This window comes from Rattus norvegicus, chromosome 4 (assembly GCF_021556685.1).
Source record: "Rattus norvegicus strain SHRSP/BbbUtx chromosome 4, alternate assembly SHRSP_T2T, whole genome shotgun sequence".
Classification (NCBI taxonomy): Eukaryota; Metazoa; Chordata; class Mammalia; order Rodentia; family Muridae; genus Rattus; species Rattus norvegicus.
The window spans coordinates 105,798,176-105,819,039 of NC_141537.1; the positions used below are offsets into that span (position 1 = coordinate 105,798,176).

Consider the following 20,864-nt stretch of genomic DNA (forward strand, 5'->3'; position numbering starts at 1 on the left):
TACTGTGTAAAAAAACAGAACAACGGCAAAGCACAATGACAAAAGAAACAAAACCACATAACAGTGGCAAAGCCCTTGAACTAGTGTCCCCACTCCCATCATAAGCACAGGTGTAACTGTCTCCGCTCACATCACGGGCACAGGTGCAACTGTCCACACTCACATCACGGGCATAGGTGCAACTGTCCACACTCACATCACGGGCATAGGTGCAACTGTCCACACTCACATCACGGGCACAGGTGCAACTGTCCACACTCACAACACGGGCACAGGTACAACTGCCCACGCTCACATCACAAGCACAGGTGCAACTGTCCACACTCACATCACAGGCACAGGTGCAACTGTCCCCACTCACAACACGGGCACAGGTGCAACTGTCCCCACTCACAACACGGGCACAGGTGCAACTGTTCACACTCACATCACAGGCACAGGTGCAACTGCCCACGCTCACATCACAGGCACAGGTGCAACTGTCCCCACTCACAACACGGGCACAGGTGCAACTGTCCCCACTCACAACACGGGCACAGGTGCAACTGTCCCCACTCACAACACGGGCACAGGTGCAACTGTTCACACTCACATCACAGGCACAGGTGCAACTGCCCACGCTCACATCACGGGCACAGGTGCAACTGTTCACACTCACATCACGGGCACAGGTGCAACTGTCCACACTCACATCACGGGCACAGGTGCAACTGTCCACACTCACATCACGGGCACAGGTGCAACTGTCCACACTCACAACATGGGCACAGGTACAACTGCCCACGCTCACATCACAAGCACAGGGGCAACTGTCCCCACTCACAACACGGGCACAGGTGCAACTGCCCACGCTCACATCACAAGCACAGGTGCAACTGTCCACACTCACATCACGGGCACAGGTGCAAGTGTCCACACTCACATCACGGGCACAGGTGCGACTGTCCACGCTCACATCACGGGCACAGGTACAACTGCCCACGCTCACATCACAAGCACAGGTGCAACTGTCCCCACTCACATCACGGGCACAGGTGCGCAACTGTCCCCGCTCACAACACAGGCACAGGTGCAACTGTCCACACTCACATCACGGGCACAGGTGCAACTGTCCACACTCACAACACGGGCACAGGTACAACTGCCCACGCTCACATCACAAGCACAGGTGCAACTGTCCCCACTCACAACACGGGCACAGGTGCAACTGCCCACGCTCACATCACGGGCACAGGTGCAACTGTCCCCGCTCACATCACGGGCACAGGTGCAACTGCCCACGCTCACATCACGGGCACAGGTGCAACTGTCCCCGCTCACATCACGGGCACAGGTGCAACTGTTCACACTCACATCACAGGCACAGGTGCAACTGCCCACGCTCACATCACAAGCACAGGTGCAACTGTCCCCACTCACAACACGGGCACAGGTGCACAATTGTCCCCACTCACAACCCGAGCACAGGTGCAACTGCCCACGCTCACATCACAAGCACAGGTGCAACTGCCCACGCTCACATCACGGGCACAGGTGCAACTGTCCACACTCACATCATGGGCACAGGTGCAACTGTCCCCACTCACAACACGGGCACAGGTGCAACTGTCCCCACTCACAACACGGGCACAGGTGCAACTGTCCCCACTCACAACACGGGCACAGGTGCAACTGTTCACACTCACATCACAGGCACAGGTGCAACTGCCCACGCTCACATCACGGGCACAGGTGCAACTGTTCACACTCACATCACAAGCACAGGTGCAACTGCCCACGCTCACATCACAGGCACAGGTGCAACTGTCCCCACTCACAACACGGGCACAGGTGCAACTGTCCCCACTCACAACACGGGCACAGGTGCAACTGTTCACACTCACATCACAGGCACAGGTGCAACTGCCCACGCTCACATCACGGGCACAGGTGCAACTGTTCACACTCACATCACAAGCACAGGGGCAACTGCCCACGCTCACATCACAGGCACAGGTGCAACTGTCCACACTCACATCACGGGCACAGGTGCAACTGTCCACACTCACATCACAGGCACAGGTGCAACTGCCCACGCTCACATCACGGGCACAGGTGCAACTGTCCACACTCACATCACGGGCACAGGTGCAACTGTCCACACTCACATCACGGGCACAGGTGCAACTGTCCACACTCACATCACAGGCACAGGTGCAACTGTCCACACTCACATCACAGGCACAGGTGCAACTGTCCACACTCACATCACAGGCACAGGTGCAACTGTCCCCGCTCACATCACAGGCACAGGTATGGGCTAATCCTCCTAAAACAGTAGGAAAAAATTGTATAAACCAGTAAGTTAAAAACAAAAATAAACCAAAAGCACACATGATGGAAAGGGAGGGATTTCTCTAGTGTGTGGGCCCTAGCAGGTCTGAGCGCCCCAGCGGATCCCTCCACAGTCACAAACACTGGAGCAGCACACACTGGACTTGCTGGGTGATTATTTTTTAAATGAAGGGGAGGTCATGAGTTTAGGAGGCGTTAGGGGTGGTTCTGGAAAGAGAGGCAGAAGTAGAGGCTAATATGATCAATATATATTGTATACATGAACAAAATTCTTGAAAGATTAATAAAAATAAATTTGAAAAACACACATAGGAGATTTTGTCTCAAAAAAATCAACCAACCATATCCATAAACCAACCAAACAAAACAAGCTGGGATTGGTAGAGTCACCTTGCAATCCTAGCACTCAGGAACAGAGATAGGAGGATGCTAGGGACCAGCCTAGACTACAACGCTCATACACACACACACACCACACACACACACACACACACACACACACACACACACACAGCACCACCACCAACAACAACAACAACACCACCACCCCAGAAAAACTAAGTCCATAGAAAACGCCTGATTTACACAAAAGGCAAGTGTCATTTTAAATAATTTCAAGAGCGAGGTATATGTAGGTACACATGTGCCCATCAGAATCCAACATAAAGCACCTCTTCTCACTTCCCATCTGGCTTTAAGGCAGGTCTCCAGCTTTCTGTGACAGGTTTGCGGGGCTCTTCAGGGGTTCAAATCTCCACCTCCCGTCTCACTCTAGGGATTATGGGCATGGGCCACCACGTCTGGCTTTACATAGGTTCTGGGGATCTAAATGCATGGCCTTGTGTTACACAGTAGGCTCTTTACCCTGCTCCCTAGCTCAAAAGCACATTGCTATCTTTACAACTTTTCTTACTTTTGTGTGTGTGTGTGTGTGTGTGTGTGTGTGTGTGTGTGTGTCCGAGAGTCTGTCGTGTGTGTAGGTACTCAAGGAGAGGGAAGAGATCTGTTGGCACAAGCCCTCTGACATGGGTGCTGGGAAGTGAACTCAGGAAGTGGAAGTGCAGAAAGTTCTTTTAACTGCCGAGCAATCTTCCCAGCCCCAGGCAGTTTTAAAAAGCATGATACGAGGACGATTTTTGGTTGTCAACTTGACTACATCTAGAATTAGCTGAAACCTGAGCTGCTGGATACACCTGCCTGTCTGTCCTCACTCCCACTGGCAAATCCACTTTTCCCACTGGGATTAGAGGCTATTTTCTTGGGATTCTGGTGTATACTGAAGACCAGCTGAACCCTCATGCACTGAACTACTGCATTTTTGGACTTTCTGTTGGACTACCTGGACCACACCCTGTAAGCCACTCTAATAAATCTCTGTGTGTATGTATGTGTATACATTCTATCAGTTCTCTTCTCTAGAGGAACCTGATTAATCCGTATAAATAAATGGCATACGAACCATTCCGAGATAATGTTTCAATAGTCAGTTGAACCAATAGTCAGTTATCAAAGGTCAAAAACATAATTAAAAAATTATTTTATTAGAGGGTTCAAAGGTTACAACTCACCAGATGCTGATGCTTCTAACCTTTGACCTTGCAACAGATACTGCCATCTAAAAAATTCATACTCGGGGTTGGGGATTTAACTCAGTGGTAGAGCGCTTGCCTAGCAAGGGCAAGGCCCTGGGTTCAGTCCCCAGCTCCGAAAAAAAAAAAAAAAAGAAAAAAAAATTCATACTCGAGAACCACACATTCAAGTTATAAAAAAAAAGAACAAAAGAAAGAAAGAAAATTACAAGAAAGATGTTCTAATGTTGCAAATGTCTTCTTAAAGAATGCGGGGTTTTGTACTGGGCTGCACACGAGTCTACCCTTAGGTGCATGTGGCTCACCAGGCTGGACGCCTGTAAGTGGTCTTACTTACCAGCCCTTGATAGTAATTTGGAGGATAGGTCTCCCATATTTGAGGCTGTCTCAAAATTTGCTATGGAGGATGACTTTGAACTTCTGGTTCTCCTGCCTCCGCCTCCAGAGTGTTGGGTCTACAGTCATAGGTCTGTATCATCCATTAGGGACAAGCACATTACTGATTGAGTGACATCCTTGCCCAAATTCCCACCTTGTCCATGCCCTGAGCCTGCACCGTGGTCTAGTGCTCAGCCAACAGATCCACTGCTCCTCCGGCAGAGTCCTGTGTTTATTTTCACTCACTGTAGCACTGTTTCCGCGAGCTGAACAAACACTAAACACTGACCAGTGCTGGACTTGAGAGTGTAAAGAATCCATTTGGCGAGATGCAATGCAGCCCTCAGGAAGTGCTAGCCAGCCTCTGGCGCTGTAAGGGCTGCAGGAGGCAACACACACTGCTTGCCCTGTGGGCTAACTGTGTGCCCCCTCCCCTCCGCCCATTTTCCACATGACCTATGAAACTTTGCTTTTCTTTTCCCTGGGTTTAGGAAAGACTACTCCCCACCTCTTTCTTTTATGTTTATGTAAAATATATTTGGAATTTAGTTTCATCACTGTTAATGTTTTGAATCACTGTTTCATTACATAGCCCCGGCTCTTATAACCTGTGCCGAGGACCTGTGTCCCCTTGCCTCTTTCTCCTCTTTAGTGCTCAGGTGACGGATGTGTGCCGTTATGTCTGGGAAGGTGAAGAACTTTCAACCAAGACCCACCTTCCTGCAGTCTACCAATTTGTTTCATTTACCTTACCATTTCTTTCTTGCCTTCTCCCCTCTCTGCCATCATTAAAAAAAAAAAAAAAACCCACACAGATATTTTTGCTTGTCATTTATGACTATCTCCAGGATCACTCCCAAGTAAGGAGCGCCCATGCCTCCATCAGGCAAGCTGAGTGGGAAGGGAAAGGAACAAGGTGCCCACACAGAAGGCAGGAGACAGGTTTTTCTACTGTTATTTTTTCTTACTTTCAGGTTTTTGGAATATGTAAGTATATTACCTTCTCTAAAATACATAAATAAGAATAGACATAAAAAAGAAAAAGGCTGGCACAGTGGTACAAGCCTGGGCTCAAGCACTTGAGAGACTGAGGAAGGACAATGTGTGCTCAAAGCCAGCCTGGGCTGCACAGCAAGACCATTTAAAAAAAATCAAAAAGGAAAAAAAAAAGTGAGGAAAGGAGGAGGAGGAAGAATGATAACTAGCTAGCCAGGGCTGCGTGGCACGCCTTAGAGCCCAGCCTGGACGTTTAGGGGGATGGCTGTTGCAAGCCAACAAACCACCAACAAAATATAGGGGTGGACTCAGTGCTGTGCAGGGCCCTGGAAACCCAGATCATCCCGATACTATGATCCTTTCGTTTATCTCCAAGAAACTTCTTATATACTGGTTTAACTTCTGTGACCCCCCACTCCCCTGGGAGTGTGTGCAGTTATGCCTGCCCATGTGCATGAGGAAGGCCAAGGGGGAACTGGATATTCTCTTCTCTTCTAATCCATCTTTTTTTTTTTTTTTTTTTTAAGATTTATTTATTTATTTTATTACAGCATTCTGCCTGCATATGTGACTGCAGGCCAGAAGAGGGCACCAGATCTCATTACAGATGGTTGTGAGCCACCATGTGGTTGCTGGGAATTGAACTCATGACCTGCAGTCAGTGCTCTTAACCTCTGAGCCATCTCTCCAGCCCTCTTCTAATCCATCTTAATCCCCAAAGACAGAATCTTTCAGTGGACCTGGAGCCAGCCTGCAGTGGCCCCATTCTGCCCTCCGCTGCCCTGGTGCTGCAGGCATCCGTCTGGCCTTTTATGTGCAGTTGAGGGTTAAACTCACGTCCCTGTGCTTGCATGGCAAGTGCTCCTACCCATTTAGTTATTTGCCTGACCCCGGTTTGGACTTCTTTATACACTACAAGTAAGAATGGAAGCCCAACACACCACAGTAGAGCGGACTCCTCTATTTCCGACCTTCAAAAGTCTGAGCACTCTCCTCGCCAACACCCACTACACATCCTCACCTCACCTCTGACCTCTGGTGCTCCCTGGATCTCCTGCACACAAGTCTGTGTCCTCTGCTCCTTTCAACACCAGTTCCACCTTCTCTACTAGCCTGGCCTGTCTTAGCATCTTAGTGGTCTCATCTCTGCGAGTCTTGATTGACTGATGTGATTTTTAAAAAATAGAGTCCTTAAAAAAATCTATTCTTATTTATTTCAAAAAATTTAAGACTTATTTTAAGTGTGTGAATGCTTTGCCTGCACATATGCCTGTGAACATCATGTCTCCCGGGTATTTAGAGGCAGAAGGTATCAGACCCCTGGGTACTGGAACCCGCCATGTGGTGCAGGACTGACTCTGGATCCTCTGCGAGAAGCATGTGCTCTTAGCCACTGAGCCAGCTCCCTCTTTTATTTTGAAGCAGGGTCTAACTATGTTGTCGGGCTAGCATGGAGCTTGTTAAGTAGATCAGGCTGGCCTCTGACTAACTCACAGAGATCCACTGGTCTCTGCCTCCCAAGCGCTGGGATTAAAGGGGTATGCACCACACCCAGTTCTACTTTGAGGTTTTAAAATTAAGTGTGTACATCTGTGTGAGTTTATGTCATGCGTGTGCAGCCTGCGGAGGCCAGAAAGGACACTGGATCCCCTGGATGTTCAGTTATAGGTGCTTATGAGCTACCTGACATGGGTCCTCCAGAAGAACAGCCAGTGTTGTCACCTCTCTAGGCCCATCTTTAAGACTTCTACCACCCTTGCACGCAACCCAAGTTGCCTCTGAAGTTCTCCACAGGCATCAGCAAAGTACAAGATACAAAATATAGCTATAATTTATTGAAATTCTATCTCAGTAATATTTGGTGATTCCTGATGTTATAAAGAACACTACATTCTTCTCTGTCTACATTTCTGTCCCCTTCCAGAGACTTCCTTTTTAGAGGAAAGAACAGTTTGTCCTTTTCTGAATGTGAGGTCTCCCTGGAGAGCCCAGCAAATGCTTTGTCTGGATTCTGGCCCTGGTAACCCATTTCTGGCCAGAAAGACGGAGGGGAAGGTCCAGAATGTCGGGCTAGCGGCCAGGCCCACGTGGACATACACGTGACTGCACTCAACAGGAGGCCTCAGGACGGTGGTTGGTTGCTACTTAGTTGATAGTCAACGTGATATAAAATAGAGCCATCTGTGAAGGGGACCCTCCACTGAGAAGACACCGCTGTCATATTGAACTTTAGACATGGTTGTTGTTTCCGTTGGGATTAAGTACGTGTGCCAACCTGCCTGGCTGAAACTTTGACTAACGACTGATGAGGGAGGGCAGCCACTCTGGGCAGTGCCTGGTCAGGTGAGGGTGAGGCTGAGGCTGAGGAGCAAGTCAGTAAGCAGTGCTCCTCCACAGTTTTCTTTCAGCCCCTGCCTCGGGATGCCTTCCCTAAGCTCCCCCAGTGATGGGCTGTAAGCTATAAGATGCCTGTTCCTCCCCAAGCTGCTGTTGGTCACGGGGTTTATCACAGCCATAGAAAGCCAAGTAAGACAGACTGCCAAGCCAGTGATAGACAGGGAGGAGGACAGGAAGTTAATCGATAAGTCCGCGCCATACTGATTTCTTAGGGAGTTTCAGATCTCCCTCCCCAACCCCAGCAAAAGGAATCAGGGTTCTGTGAGCCACTCAGAAAACAAGGTACCACCTGAAGACGGACAGAGGCTTCTGCTTTGAGCGGGGTCTCTATAGTTCAGGCTGACTTAGAACTCATCACGGGGCTGAGGAAGAACTTGAATTCCTAATCTTTTTTCTCTACCTCCCTAGTGTTAGGATCTCAAGTGTCCCACCATGATGGTCTAGACTCTCCTGTCTCTGTTCTCTGTCTGTCAGTCTCATCCTGGAGATGGAACCTACAGCCAACAGTTTACTGCTGAATTATACCTTCAGCCTACAGATCATTTCCCCCTCAATATTTCTAAAACACCAGTCTCTGTCTCATTAACAGCACATCCCAAGCCAGCACCTTCTTTCCCAAGTAGAAGCACTCACCTGTCCATCTTGAAATTCTTTCTCGATAAGGAAAGAGCAAGATGTTTCACTCATGACTCAAGCTCACTAGTTGAAGTGAGCCTTGTCCTTGAGCTCTGAAAGGGGTTCGATAGGACAGCCTGAGGCCTGGAGCCACCAGGAGAGACAAGCACTCTACTTTCGTCTTCCTTCTTGGCAGTCATTCAGGTTCCAAGGAAGAAAACAGTCCCCTTGGGCCATCACCAAGGTGCAGAAGGTCTCTGTGAGTCCTGAAAGCCCCTGGGAACCTCGGAGCCTCACTCTGGAAAAACAGAAATGGGGTAGTGGGGACTGGCTTCATCATTCAGTCATGCCTCTCTCTGTTCAAGAGGGAAAAGACTTTTAAAATCTTTAAGCAACTGTGAATTAATTCTAAATAAACAAGATACTAAGCCAGATGCCTATTGTTCACTGCCCACACCCTGGGACTGGAGGGGCCATGCAGCGGGTTGGGGGTGGGGTGAATTGTCAGTGTCTAGAAAACAGTGGCACTATTTTAAGAAGTGGGGTCTGTTTCTGGCCATGAATCACTGAGACCTAGCTGGCTTACTGGGGGTAAGACTGACTGGTGGTTACACTGGCTTTGTTCAGATCCTAGACATGGGTGGAGCTGTGGGCCTTACAATATTGGACCTGTTTCCCAGAGTGATAGAAAAACTCAAAAGGCAAGATGATGTCCTAACCTTGTAAAGGCAAACTGGTCAACTGTGTGTGTGAGAACTCTCTGTGTGTGTGTGTGTGTGTGTGTGTGTGTGTGTGTGTGTGTGTGTGTGTGAGAGAGAGAGAGAGAGAGAGCTGTGTGTGTGAGAACTCTGTGTGTGTGTCTATGTGTGTGTCTCTGTGTGTGTGAGAACTCTGTGTGTGTGTCTCTCTCTGTGTGTGAGAACTGTGTGTAAGAACTCTGTGAGAGAGAGCTGTGTGTGTGAGAACTCTGTGTGTGTGTGTGAGAACTCTGTGTGTGTGTGTGTGTGTGGTGTGTGTGTGTGTGTGCGCGCGCAACTACAGTTGGGGATCAAATCCAGCTCTTTATGCACGCCAGGTGAATAGTCTACCACTGAGCTACATCTCATCTCCAGCTCGTGTGTACACACATATGCATGTACACTCAGAGTTCAAGTGTGTGTAGGTGTACACATGTGTGTATGAGCGGGTGAAGAGGACAACATTATCCGATGTTCCTCAGGCTCTGTTCACCTTAATTTTTTGAGACGAGATCTCTTTTATTCGCCTGGAACCCAATGAGCAGGCTGGGATGGCCAATGAGCTTTATGGATCTGCCTATATCTGCTTTCCTAATGCTGGGATTACAAGGATGTAGGTGCTGAGAAGCAAATCCTGGTCCTCTGCCCTCTGCAAGGGCAGCAAATGTTCTTAACTGATGAGCATCTCTCTAACCCTCCTCTCTCTGTCTGTCTCTCTCTCTCTCTCTGTCTGTGTCTCTGTCTCCTGTCTCTCGCTCCCTCCCTCCTTCCCTCCCCCACTTCTCAATAAAGACACAGATACACAGAAAGATCTTATAGATGTTGTTCAGCCTGGCCTCATACTTGCTACGTAACTCAGGCTCACTTCTACTTCTCAAGGTTGGGGACAAAGCACTGTGACAGAAGCTAGGCACAAGTTCAAATGCATAAGGCACAGAGTAGCAGAACTGGGCAATTTACAGTCCCCTGGTCTTTCTGTTCCTATATGGGCATGCATACTCACACCCACACACCAACCAGTTAGTGTGGAAGGCTGGGATTGTAGCTTAGTGGTGGGAAACTAGGCTCAGTCCCTAAGACTGGGGGAAAATGTGAGTGGATGGCTCTCACACACTACGAACGATCATACTTCACAGACTCAGAGGACTAAGTCAGAGGGGAGGCGGATCCTTGAAGTCAATCCTCCAGTGGGGGAATATGACTTACATTCCCCAAGGACTGAGCTGCCAGTATCAAACAAGTTTCTGGCTGGCTGTGATCTAGGAAGGATGGTGGTAATATCTTACTCACAACACCCCAGGAACTAGCTTTCTCCCCACTGGAACCTCGGCATCTACCTCTCTTTTCCTTTCCTTCCACCTTGGCCTGAATGACAGCACAGGATAACACACATGCCTATCAGCTAACCTGGCAGGGTACACAGGTGGGTGTGACAAAGTCTGGGGAAGGTTTTCCTGTTAGTGTGGAAAACGAACCAAGTAGTGCAGAAGCATGGCCTGCTTTACATACTGGAGTGGAGCACTGCTGGGGACTGTAATATGGGACAAAATACTCAAGATTATAAAGTCATTCCTCCTGATAGTGGGTACTTAAGGAAATGGGCTTCTTATACAAACAAATCCCTCTTAAGTCAAGTCCATATTTCGGACCTACTTTCCTCCAAGGGCAACATTAAGACGGTAGGATATCTAGACTGTCTGCTGGAGCTTAAGCTCTCTGAAGAGCTGATTTAGAAACTGGCGCGTCCTTAAATGCAAATGCACATAGTTAAGATGGTCCTTGGCTTAGTCTTTCTTGAGGCTTGTTCCTAGGTGGGACCCCGAAAGAGTGGTTAAGAGTAGGGGATCCGGTGGTTGGGGATTTAGCTCAGTGGTAGAGCACTTGCCTAGCAAGCGCAAGGCCCTGGGTTCGGTCCCCAGCTCCGGGGGGAAAAAAAAAAAGAGTAGGGGATCCAAGGTTTTGGGGATTTAGCTCAGTGGTAGAGTGCTTGCCTAGCAAGCACAAGGCCCTGGGTTCGGTCCCCAGCTCCGAAAAAAAGAAAAAATTAAAAAGAAAAAAAAAGAGTAGGGGATCCAGCTAGGGGTAACGTCGGGGACCTGTGTGCGGATGCCAGTCCTGGGGCAGTGAGTAACACAGGTTCAGGGGAGCTCCTGCGCTGGTCTCAACAGGCTCTCAATTCATCGAGATACCCAGATAGAGGCTGTGTGGGGACAGAAACTTTCTCACTGCCTGGAAAGGGAGAGGGGAGGAAAGCAAGGACTTGCTTCCGAGGTTTCAGCGAATCCATTCCAGAACAGGCACCAGAACCCAGGTCTTCTCTGTCTCCCAGACGGGATCTCTCTCGAACCTGCAACTTTCAGGCTTGTGTGGCCCCATGGTGGTCATTTCCACCCTACATCGTCCCCCTCACCCTCATTTCCCTCACCCCCACACCCACCCCAGGCTCACCGGACGCGTCCCCAGCGTTCCGGTAAGAGGGTCCCACATCCCCCTCATCGCGCAGGCGTGAAGTGCCGCTTGTCTCGCGCTAGAACTACATTTCCCACTAGGCAATTGAAATCCTGCGCCGCAAAGGTCATATGGAGACCCAGGATGAACAATCTTCATCAGTTTTGCGCGGGTGTGAGTCAAAATGCCTCGCCCATTCCTTGTCTGGTAGTCCTTTGAGGATAAACTAGAGGGGCGGAGCCTCGACCATAAAAGCCGAGCTCAGAGGGAAAGGACGCTGTCTTCCGGGCCTTGGCAGCAAGATGTGGATCACTGCTCTGCTGCTGCTCGTGCTGCTGCTGGTGGTCGTTCACAGGGTTTATGTGGGCCTTTTCACCGGAAGTTCCCCGAACCCCTTCGCTGAGGATGTCAAGCGGCCACCTGAACCCCTAGTGACCGACAAGGAAGCTAGGAAGAAAGTTCTCAAACAAGGTCAGCTAGAGGGACTGTGGGTTTCTGGACTGCTCTCGGGCCTTCTGCTCATCCAGGGCATGGGCCTCTGTCTCTCCAGTTAGTAAAGTGCTGGGAAAACTTACTTGCACACGGAGGTTCCATATTTTAGTGTTCTTTGCTCCTGCGGGTTTGGGTGCAGGCATTACCCTTGGCACACGCCAAGATGTTGGCACAGCCTAGTTTCAGCCCCGCCAGTTGGAATCTGTTCAGCTTACAGCTTACACAGAATAAGAGACCTTTCCCCTACTTGGTTCTGGAGCCAACTTTTTCCTATACTTCTGTGCATGCTCGGGGATGTAGGGAAGCAACACAGAAAGTTTTCCCAATAGGCTTTGACAGGCAAAATGTGGTCCCATTTCATAGGATTGAAGCTTGATTTAAAGCTTGATTCTAAAACTTTGCAATTTCACCTACTGATTAAAGATAAGAACTCCACTCTCCAGTCAACCCGCCATCTGTAGATGTAGAGTGCTTCCGAGGTTTGTGTTTTTGAGGTTTGTGTTCGCTTTTGTACTGGAGCTGGCTTTGAATTCACTTTTTCCCCCAGGCTCAAACACAGAGTCTCTAGCACGATGAGATTACAAGCCTGCTCCAACATGCTTGACTTTAAATGTTTTAAGGAAGGGTTGGAGCAGGGCATAGTGGTGCAACATTTTAATTCCAGTCTGGACTATACAATGAGACCCTGTCTAAACATACACAATAAACCCCAAAACAACCAAAATCCCCAAATGCAAAACTTTCAAAACAAACAAACAAGGATCACCTCTTTGACATTCAGGAGCCTCTGACTTGTAAATTCTAGCCTAGCCTAGCCTCAACTGCACGGGATCTCTCTCAGACCTATTGGGGGCTGACTTTGAACTTCTGATCCTTGTGCCTCTGCTTCCTAAGGGGTACCACACCCAGCTATGTTATTATTATTATTGTTTGAAGATTGGGGGAGAGGCAGGTCTCATACTTGTAGCCCAGCTAGCTTATAACATGATGTAGGCCAAGCTTGCCTCAAATTCACAATGATTCTCCAACCACCATCCCATCAGTAAGGAATTACATGGTGGGGTGAGCCACCATGGCTTGGAGGGTGATTTTTTTTTTTTTTTTTTTAAGACAGTGTCTCTATGTAGTTCTGGACGTCCTGGAACTTGCTATTGCTATACAGAACAGACTGGCCCTGAACTCACGGAGATCCTCCCACCTTTGCTTCCTGAGTGCTGAGACTAAAGCTGTCAATCCCTACACTTGGCCTTGGGCAATGTTTTTTTTTAATGAACAGATTTTACCAGACATAGTGGTGCATTCCTATGACCCCAGGGCTGGGGAGGAAACAGCAGGTGAATCTCTCCAAAGGGAGCTCCAGTTTAGTTAGGGCCACCATGTATGTAGTGAATCTGTGTCTCTAAAAAACACAAGTCGAATAATCAATGAAAGGAAAGGAGGAAAGGAAAGAGCGTGGGAGAAAACAACTTGTGTTGACCGTGCATTCCAGTTTGGTTCTGTTAGGTGTCCTGGCACACACGCCTTCCTCCTTTTCTGAGGCTGGTGCTGTGACTTCTCCCAGCACCTCTGCCTGCTCCACGTCCGTTGGCATTCACAGACCTTGCTTCTTTCAAAGAAACCCATTTCCCTGAACCACCAGCACCCCAGCCCCCACCCTGCGTCTTACTGCCTTCTTTTCCTTTCCTTGCTTGTATTCACAGAAGTGTCTGCACTGAGGTTGCAGACTCTGTACTGTTGCAGTCTTTCTGGTGTTGTTCTACCGTAGGTAGCTGATTCCTACTTTCTTTGAAAGGTATCAAATCCCTCAAGTACATAGTAGGGTTAAGACTCATCACTGTTTAATCTGCCTGCCTGGCCCGAGGTATTCCATGGTAGAATGTTTCAAGATATCTTAGTCAAGAGTAAACTACCCTGTCTCTCTTCCTTCCTTTTGAGGCTGGGTCCAGTACTGGGACCACAGGAGCACACCACCATGCCCAGCTGCCTTAGAGATGTCTTATGGAGAACAAGCTAGAGAGCCCCCTGGCTTCTCTGACTTCCCTTTCCTGTCCTTGTCTGAGAAGCCCACCCTCGGTCTCCTCCCTTCTACAGCTTTCTCAGTCAGCCGAGTACCAGAGAAGCTGGACGCAGTGGTGATTGGCAGCGGCATTGGGGGACTGGCCTCAGCTGCGATTCTAGCTAAAGCTGGCAAGAGAGTCCTTGTGCTGGAACAACACACCAAGGCAGGCGGCTGTTGTCATACCTTTGGGGAAAATGGCCTTGAATTTGACACTGGTAAGGCTTGTGTGGAAAAGGGTTGGGAGCACGGCTTTGTCTTTAGGTGGGTAGGAACAGGCACTATTGAGTGTTATGGGGGCATTTTGAGGATTTGGAGGTCCCAGCTTCTCTCTGGGCACCTCCATTTCTGATGGCCTAGTTATTGGGCAAGCCTTGGGTGGTATATGTTCTGGTTTGTTTCCTATAGAAAGGGTGGGGCAGCCATCTCTGGACGTGAACACAGCCAAGCAGGGCAACCTCTTCCTTACTTGGCCTATTTCCAGGGTTCAATCCCCTTTATCTCCATATCTCCTTTCCTTTGCACCTCCCAACAGGAATTCATTATATTGGACGAATGCGGGAGGGCAACATTGGCCGTTTCATCTTGGACCAGATCACCGAAGGGCAACTGGACTGGGCCCCTATGGCCTCCCCTTTTGACTTGATGATACTAGAAGGACCCAATGGCCGAAAGGAGTTCCCCATGTACAGTGGGAGGAAAGAATACATCCAGGGCCTTAAGGAGAAGTTCCCCAAGGAAGAGGCTGTCATTGACAAATACATGGAGCTGGTTAAGGTAGCGTGCACCATGGCCAGTATCCTTAGTTTATTTCCAACAGGACTGACTTTTCCCTTAGTGAAGTGATTGGGGTAGGGGGGAGGCTTAGTGGGGGAGGCAGGAAGGAATAGTCACGTTTGTCCTGGTTCCAGTGTACACGCCTGTGCCCTGCCTGGCTCCCAGCTGCTATCCTCACTCTGGCCTCTAGATGGCACCCTTGGTAAGTCAGGCTTGGAGGAAGTTAGGCGTCCTCTGAGATGAGCCAGACTTCTTGTTTTGTGTATTTGAGGTAGAGTCTCACAGCGCTGCCCTGGCTGGTCTGGAATTTGACAGAGATGAACCTGCCTCTGCTGAGCATATGAAATCACACCCGGTTTCTGGATAGGGGTGGGGGTTGGAAGGAATTTGAATGCTGGGGATGTGGCTCAGGCTTAGCATATACAACTGTGAATTACATCCCAAGCAGCCCATAAACTGGATGTGATAGTATAGCCTGTAATCCCAGTACTGGGGAGGCAGAAGCAGGAGGATCAGGCCACTGGAATATTTCCAAATATTCTATATAAAAGAACAATACTTTTTGGAAAGCAAATGGAAGAGCAAATAGTGTCGTTTGAGTGAAGAATGAGAAAAACTCAGGGCCCATTTTGTTGTTATTTGGTGAGGGAGACAGTCTTGCTGTATAGCTCTGGTTACCCTTGAACTCATGGCAATCCTCCTGCCTTAGCCTCTCAACTGTTGGGATCACAGGCCTGAGCCACCATGCCTGCATAGATTAAATTTGTTCAAGTCCAAAAATTCCAAGTAAGTGTTGCAGGGCCTGGCTGTTGTCAGTGCTGGCCGTTGGAGTGGTGACTAGGCTACAGCATTCCAGAGCTGAGACTCTCTTCTTTCCCCCCAGGTGGTGGCCCATGGAGTCTCTCATGCCATCCTACTGAAGTTCCTCCCATTGCCCTTGACTCAGCTCCTCAACAAGTTTGGGCTGCTGACTCGTTTTTCTCCATTCTGCCGAGCGTCTACTCAGAGCCTAGCTGAAGTCCTGAAACAGCTTGGGGCTTCCCCTGAGCTCCAGGCTGTTCTTAGCTACATTTTCCCCACTTACGGTGGGTGGCTGTTAGCCCAGGCTTTCCCAAGCTGCTCTTCTATTCTCCCAGCTTTGGTCTTTCTTCCCCATCTGCCTAGCCAGAATAGACCCCAGGCCTGCAGGAGTTTGTGGATAAGGGCTGAGAAGTCTGACTCCTGTTGGACTCTGGTAGAAATTATTTTTTATCTACTTTGTAGAATATATCGTTTCTTTTTCTCCCCCTCTTTTTTCCTTTTTTCTCTTCCTTTTTGAAGAGGTCTTCCAGGCAAGCTCTTGTAGTTGAGGATGCCCTTAAATTCCTGATCTTTCTGTCTCTACCTTCCTAGTGCTAGGATTACAGGCATGTGCTGCCATGTCTGGTGCTGGAGATCAAGTCCAGGCTTTCATGCATGTTAGGAAAGCATCTGGCTAACTGAACCCACCAAAGGGCATCTCTGCCCCTTCCTCCCACACCTCCAGGATGAGTTCTGACTTTGTTCAGGCTGGCCTGGCTCTCTGTCACCTGGTATGACTCTGGGTCAGCGATCCTTCTGGCTTAGCTTTTGAGTGCTGAGATTGTAGGCATGGACTATCACACTGCTCAAGGCTGATGGTCCTCTTCAGCTTACAGTGTCAGTGACTTCCCTGGTCTTGGAAGCATAATGGTTTTCAGGAAGTATACTTATATTCCACTAAGCTCACAATCTACCCGGGGCCTCTTGGGAGCCTTTGGATCCTGGGATGGACTCGTGCGGTCCTCACAGGAAGCCCCGTTTCATCGTGAGTGGTGCCAAGTGACCACTCTTGCTCATATTTTATTTCCTTCCTCACTCTGTAGGAGTAACCCCCAGCCATACCACCTTTTCCTTGCACGCTCTGCTGGTTGACCACTACATACAAGGGGCATATTACCCCCGAGGGGGCTCCAGTGAGATTGCTTTCCATACCATCCCTTTGATTCAGCGGGCCGGGGGCGCTGTCCTCACCAGGGCCACCGTACAGAGTGTGCTGCTGGACTCAGCTGGGAGAGCGTGCGGTAAGAGACCTGCACTGAGCTGAGGGGTCAGTGGGCTGGGGTGGAAGCCATCTAATTATGCAAGAGGCTGGAATCTGAGCTGCTGAAATAGCTCCATGGGTAAATGTTCTAGTCACTAAACCTGATGACCTAAGTTTGATCCCCACAGCCTACATGGTGGAAGGAGAGAACTAACCAGCATGTTGTCCTCCCACCCCTACATGAAATAAAGGAATCAAACTACATTTTTTTTTTTTTTTTTTTTTACAAAAGGTCAGGTTTGACATATGGTTTTGTGAGTGACCAGAGATGAGGTTGGATACACAAGCTATAGTAGATCGAAGAAACTTTGATGTTTCATGAAGGTTGAGTTATCTAGGGAGTGGAACTTGGCAGCAGTGAAGGAGGGGCTGGGATTCCATAGAACCAGTGTTCTTGGGATGGCAGGACATGGCTAAAGATAAGCAAGCCCATATTGGGGGTAGAGGGGAGAAGAGTTAGAGAAGGTAAGTGCAGAAGCATTTGAGGCAAGAGCTAAGTGACTTTGCAGTGTGCCTGGGGCCTGCTTTGGAGACATTTGGGTAGTGTGACTATAGACAGAACTAATATTTTGAGGCAGGATTTCATGTGATCCAGGCTAGCCTCAAACTCACTAACTAGCTGAGGCTGTCCTTAGAATTCCTGATTATCCTGCTTCTATCTCCTAAATGCTAGGATTACAGGAAGATGTCATTATGCTATGACTACAGCTGATGCTTTGAGAGAAATGTATTCCACACTTTCCTGGATTTTGTTTGTTTTATGGCGGATAGGGGTGCATGTAACCTAGGGCTTCATACATGTTAGACAAGTGCTACACAACTGAGCTATATAGATTCCTAGCCCTTAGGAGAGATCTGGAGAAGGGTATAGGCCCTTTGCGTCTCCACAGAGCTCCCAGCAGCTCAGCCAAATTCTTGTGCCTGCAGGTGTCAGTGTGAAGAAGGGACAAGAGCTGGTGAACATCTACTGCCCAGTTGTCATCTCCAATGCGGGAATGTTCAATACCTATCAGCACCTGTTGCCAGAGTCTGTCCGCTACCTGCCAGGTAAAGGACTGGTTTTCTGAAGTAAGATTTCATCTGTGGAGCTTATGAGCTCCACCTGGGTGAGCTGCCCTCTTCTTGGGCACCCCTCTAGCTTTCCATCTTTGGCCTGTTACCAGGACATTAACATTTCATTCTGGGGAGCCTAGGACCACAGGGAAAGAGGAACTCTGACAACTCTGTTTTGTCAGATCCAAGTGTCTACACTACTTCTGGGCTGAGAAACCAAAGCCTGTATGTTTGCTTTCCTTTGCCAGAGAAACCAGGGCTTTAATAGTTAACTAGTTTAATAGTTAAAGGCAGACAGAGGCTGGGGATGAAGCTCAGGTGGTTAGAGTGCCTGCACCAGCCCTAAATTGGATCCTTAGAACCAGGTAAGACACTGTGCTATGGTGGATTTGGCTATAATCCTAGCACTCTGGAGGTGGAGGCAAGAAGATAAGAAATTCAAAGTCATTCTTGGCTACACGAGACTCTACCTCAACAAACAAAGGCCATTGAGATGGCTCAGAGTGTAAAAAGTCCTTGCTGCTAAGTCTAGTAATCTGAGTTAGAACCCCGGAGTGGAAGGAGACAGTCAGCCCCTCCTCCAAGTTGTCTTCTGGCTTCTTGCACACCCAGACAAGCCTTTGTCCATAGACATCTACAATTAGAGGAAAATCTACAGGTGTAAAGAGGAGGCCTGATTGTCCAGAGGTGTGTGGAGTTAGCTCTGCTCTGAATCAAGCAGGAAGCCAGCACCATTGTCTAAGGGGACATGGAGAGAGGTGGTAGAGTTGGAAGGAGACTGAGGCTACATCTCACATAGCCAGGAAAAGACTTAAGCACAGGTCCCTATCAGGATCCTATAGAATAGCTATAAAAATGGCTGGGTCTCGGTCCTAAAGCTAGCAGCTGAGGACCAAGCTGCAGGATCAGAAGAGGGAACATCTGAGGCTATCCTGGCAGGGAGTGACTGTTAGCTGTAACTCCTGCAAAGCAGTCTTCACTGGCTCTCTCTCTGCAGATGTGAAGAAGCAGCTGACAATGGTAAAGCCTGGTTTGAGCATGCTGTCAATTTTCATCTGTCTGAAGGGCACCAAGGAGGAGCTCAAGCTTCAGTCCACCAACTACTATGTTTATTTTGACACAGACATGGACAAAGCGTAAGATATGAGGGGGTGGGGAAGACTGATAGCATTGGGCCTCGTCCCACAAGACCCTGCTTCTACCCTGGACACGGTTCTAGGAGTAAGAAGGATGTGTGTTGAGGGAGGTGCAGTCTCCAGTGGACTCCTAGAAAGGCTTTCTACACCAAAGCTGTGCCTGTTTCTCCCTTGTGAGAAGTCCCTGGAGATGAGCAATCATTTGGGTAGTGCTGGTGGCTTTGAGGAAAAAGGCCTAGAGATTGGCAGTCACGCCCCTTCCCTCATCCACAGGATGGAGCGCTATGTCTCTATGCCCAAGGAAAAGGCTCCAGAACACATTCCCCTTCTCTTCATTGCCTTCCCATCAAGCAAGGATCCAACCTGGGAGGACCGATTCCCAGGTAGGGGTGGAGGTCCAGAGAAGGTGGGTGTAGGGCAAGGCAGGCCAAGCAGCAATAACATGGCCTCATACCTGCAGACCGATCCACAATGACTGTGCTGGTACCCACGGCCTTTGAATGGTTCGAGGAGTGGCAGGAGGAGCCTAAGGGCAAGCGAGGTGTTGACTATGAGACCCTCAAAAATACCTTCCTGGAAGCCTCTATGTCGGTGATCATGAAACTGTTCCCACAGCTGGAAGGCAAGGTAGGGGCTGACGTGCACAGTGCTGGAGGTGATAACGTAGCCCTTAACTGTCTTCTTCAGTACAGGGATAAAGCCCAAAGTAACACGAGTCCCAAGGAAGGATCGGGCCTTTGCCACTTCCCTTGCTCACCCTTTTTTGCCTCCTCAGGTGGAGAGTGTGACTGGAGGATCCCCACTGACCAACCAGTACTATCTGGCTGCACACCGAGGAGCTACTTATGGGGCTGACCATGACCTGGCTCGTCTGCATCCTCATGCAATGGCTTCCCTAAGAGCCCAAACCCCCATCCCCAACCTCTACCTGACAGGTACACTGCCTCATTTTACCAGAATTTGGGTTTCTCTGGCATCCTCAGGCCCACACCAGGAGCTGGACTGCCTTGGATGGCTATCGTCCTGGGTTCTATCTGAGGCTGTATCTCTTTGGATATGGAGGGATGAACACAGGAGCCCTTGTTACTCCCGTCTTCACAGGGGAAGACGTTCATGGGTCACTGCTTTTGCTTTCTAGGCCAAGATATCTTCACCTGTGGGCTGATGGGGGCCCTGCAAGGGGCCCTGCTGTGCAGCAGTGCCATCCTGAAACGGAACCTGTACTCAGATCTGCAGGCTCTTGGCTCAAAGGTCAGGGCACAAAAGAAGAAGAAGTAGTCCATTCAGAGATGAGCTAGAGGAACAGCGCCTCCCCAGCTTTTCATGGTGTCCTCCTACGTAATTCCTTGCACATAGAAACAAAAACCATTTTGTTTCTCATAACTGTTGTACGTCAAGAGTTCTTTACCTTGCATTTCCACCTAAGGCCTAGTGTGGGCTACAGAGCCTTAATGTCTCATGATGAAGAATGCTCCCATGCCTTTCCCACACCCAACTCCAAGCTAGGGTCAGGCACAGAGAACAACCCCTGAGGGTGTTGGCTATTGGAATAGGATGGTCCAGTCCTACCCTGAAACTTTTTGTCCCTCCCCACTCTAGTGTTGTGCTGCTCCGTACTGGTAAAGGGAAAGGATGACTAGTGTGGGCTTGGAGTAGCAACTCTCTTAAAGTGCCAGGCCCAAGAAACCCTCAGCTTTAAGTTTTATCCTGATTAAAGTGGGCTAAAGGCACATTCCAAGTCAAGGACACACCAGA

At 49.1% G+C, this 20,864-nt stretch overlaps 2 protein-coding genes across 12 annotated transcripts in view; one reads left to right on the top strand and one right to left on the bottom strand.

Moving 5' to 3' along the window:
- Elmod3 (ELMO domain containing 3) overlaps positions 1-11,567 on the bottom strand; it is a 38,628-nt gene extending 27,061 nt beyond the window's left edge. For 2 of the 9 annotated variants that reach the window (XM_087656628.1, XM_087656633.1), the window contains exons 1-2: positions 11,484-11,529; positions 8,328-8,607 (exon numbers count right to left, since the gene is read on the bottom strand). In XM_087656628.1, the coding sequence (XP_087512754.1) occupies positions 8,328-8,381 (54 nt within the window). In that variant the 5' untranslated portion in view covers positions 8,382-8,607; positions 11,484-11,529. 9 annotated transcript variants of the gene reach the window in all.
- Positions 11,568-11,796: 229 nt separating this feature from the next.
- On the top strand, positions 11,797-20,492 carry Retsat (retinol saturase). Of its 3 annotated transcripts, none has more exon segments than NM_145084.1 (11): positions 11,797-11,965; positions 14,078-14,260; positions 14,578-14,819; positions 15,703-15,904; positions 16,703-16,900; positions 17,848-17,967; positions 18,971-19,109; positions 19,383-19,492; positions 19,570-19,736; positions 19,885-20,044; positions 20,248-20,412. In NM_145084.1, coding segments are annotated over 11 exon segments (1,830 nt in total). In that variant the 3' UTR covers positions 20,388-20,412.
- The last annotated feature ends 372 nt before the right edge of the window (positions 20,493-20,864 follow it).

Coding starts and splice junctions, on each gene's coding strand:
- Retsat (XM_087655972.1), top strand. CDS start 13,059: ATGGCTTGGAGGGTGATTTTTTTTTTTTTTTTTTTAAGACAGTGTCTC. Junction 17,968..18,970: donor GTCTGTCCGCTACCTGCCAG/GTAAAGGACTGG, acceptor CTCTCTCTGCAG/ATGTGAAGAAGCAGCTGACA. Junction 19,493..19,569: donor CTGGGAGGACCGATTCCCAG/GTAGGGGTGGAG, acceptor TCATACCTGCAG/ACCGATCCACAATGACTGTG.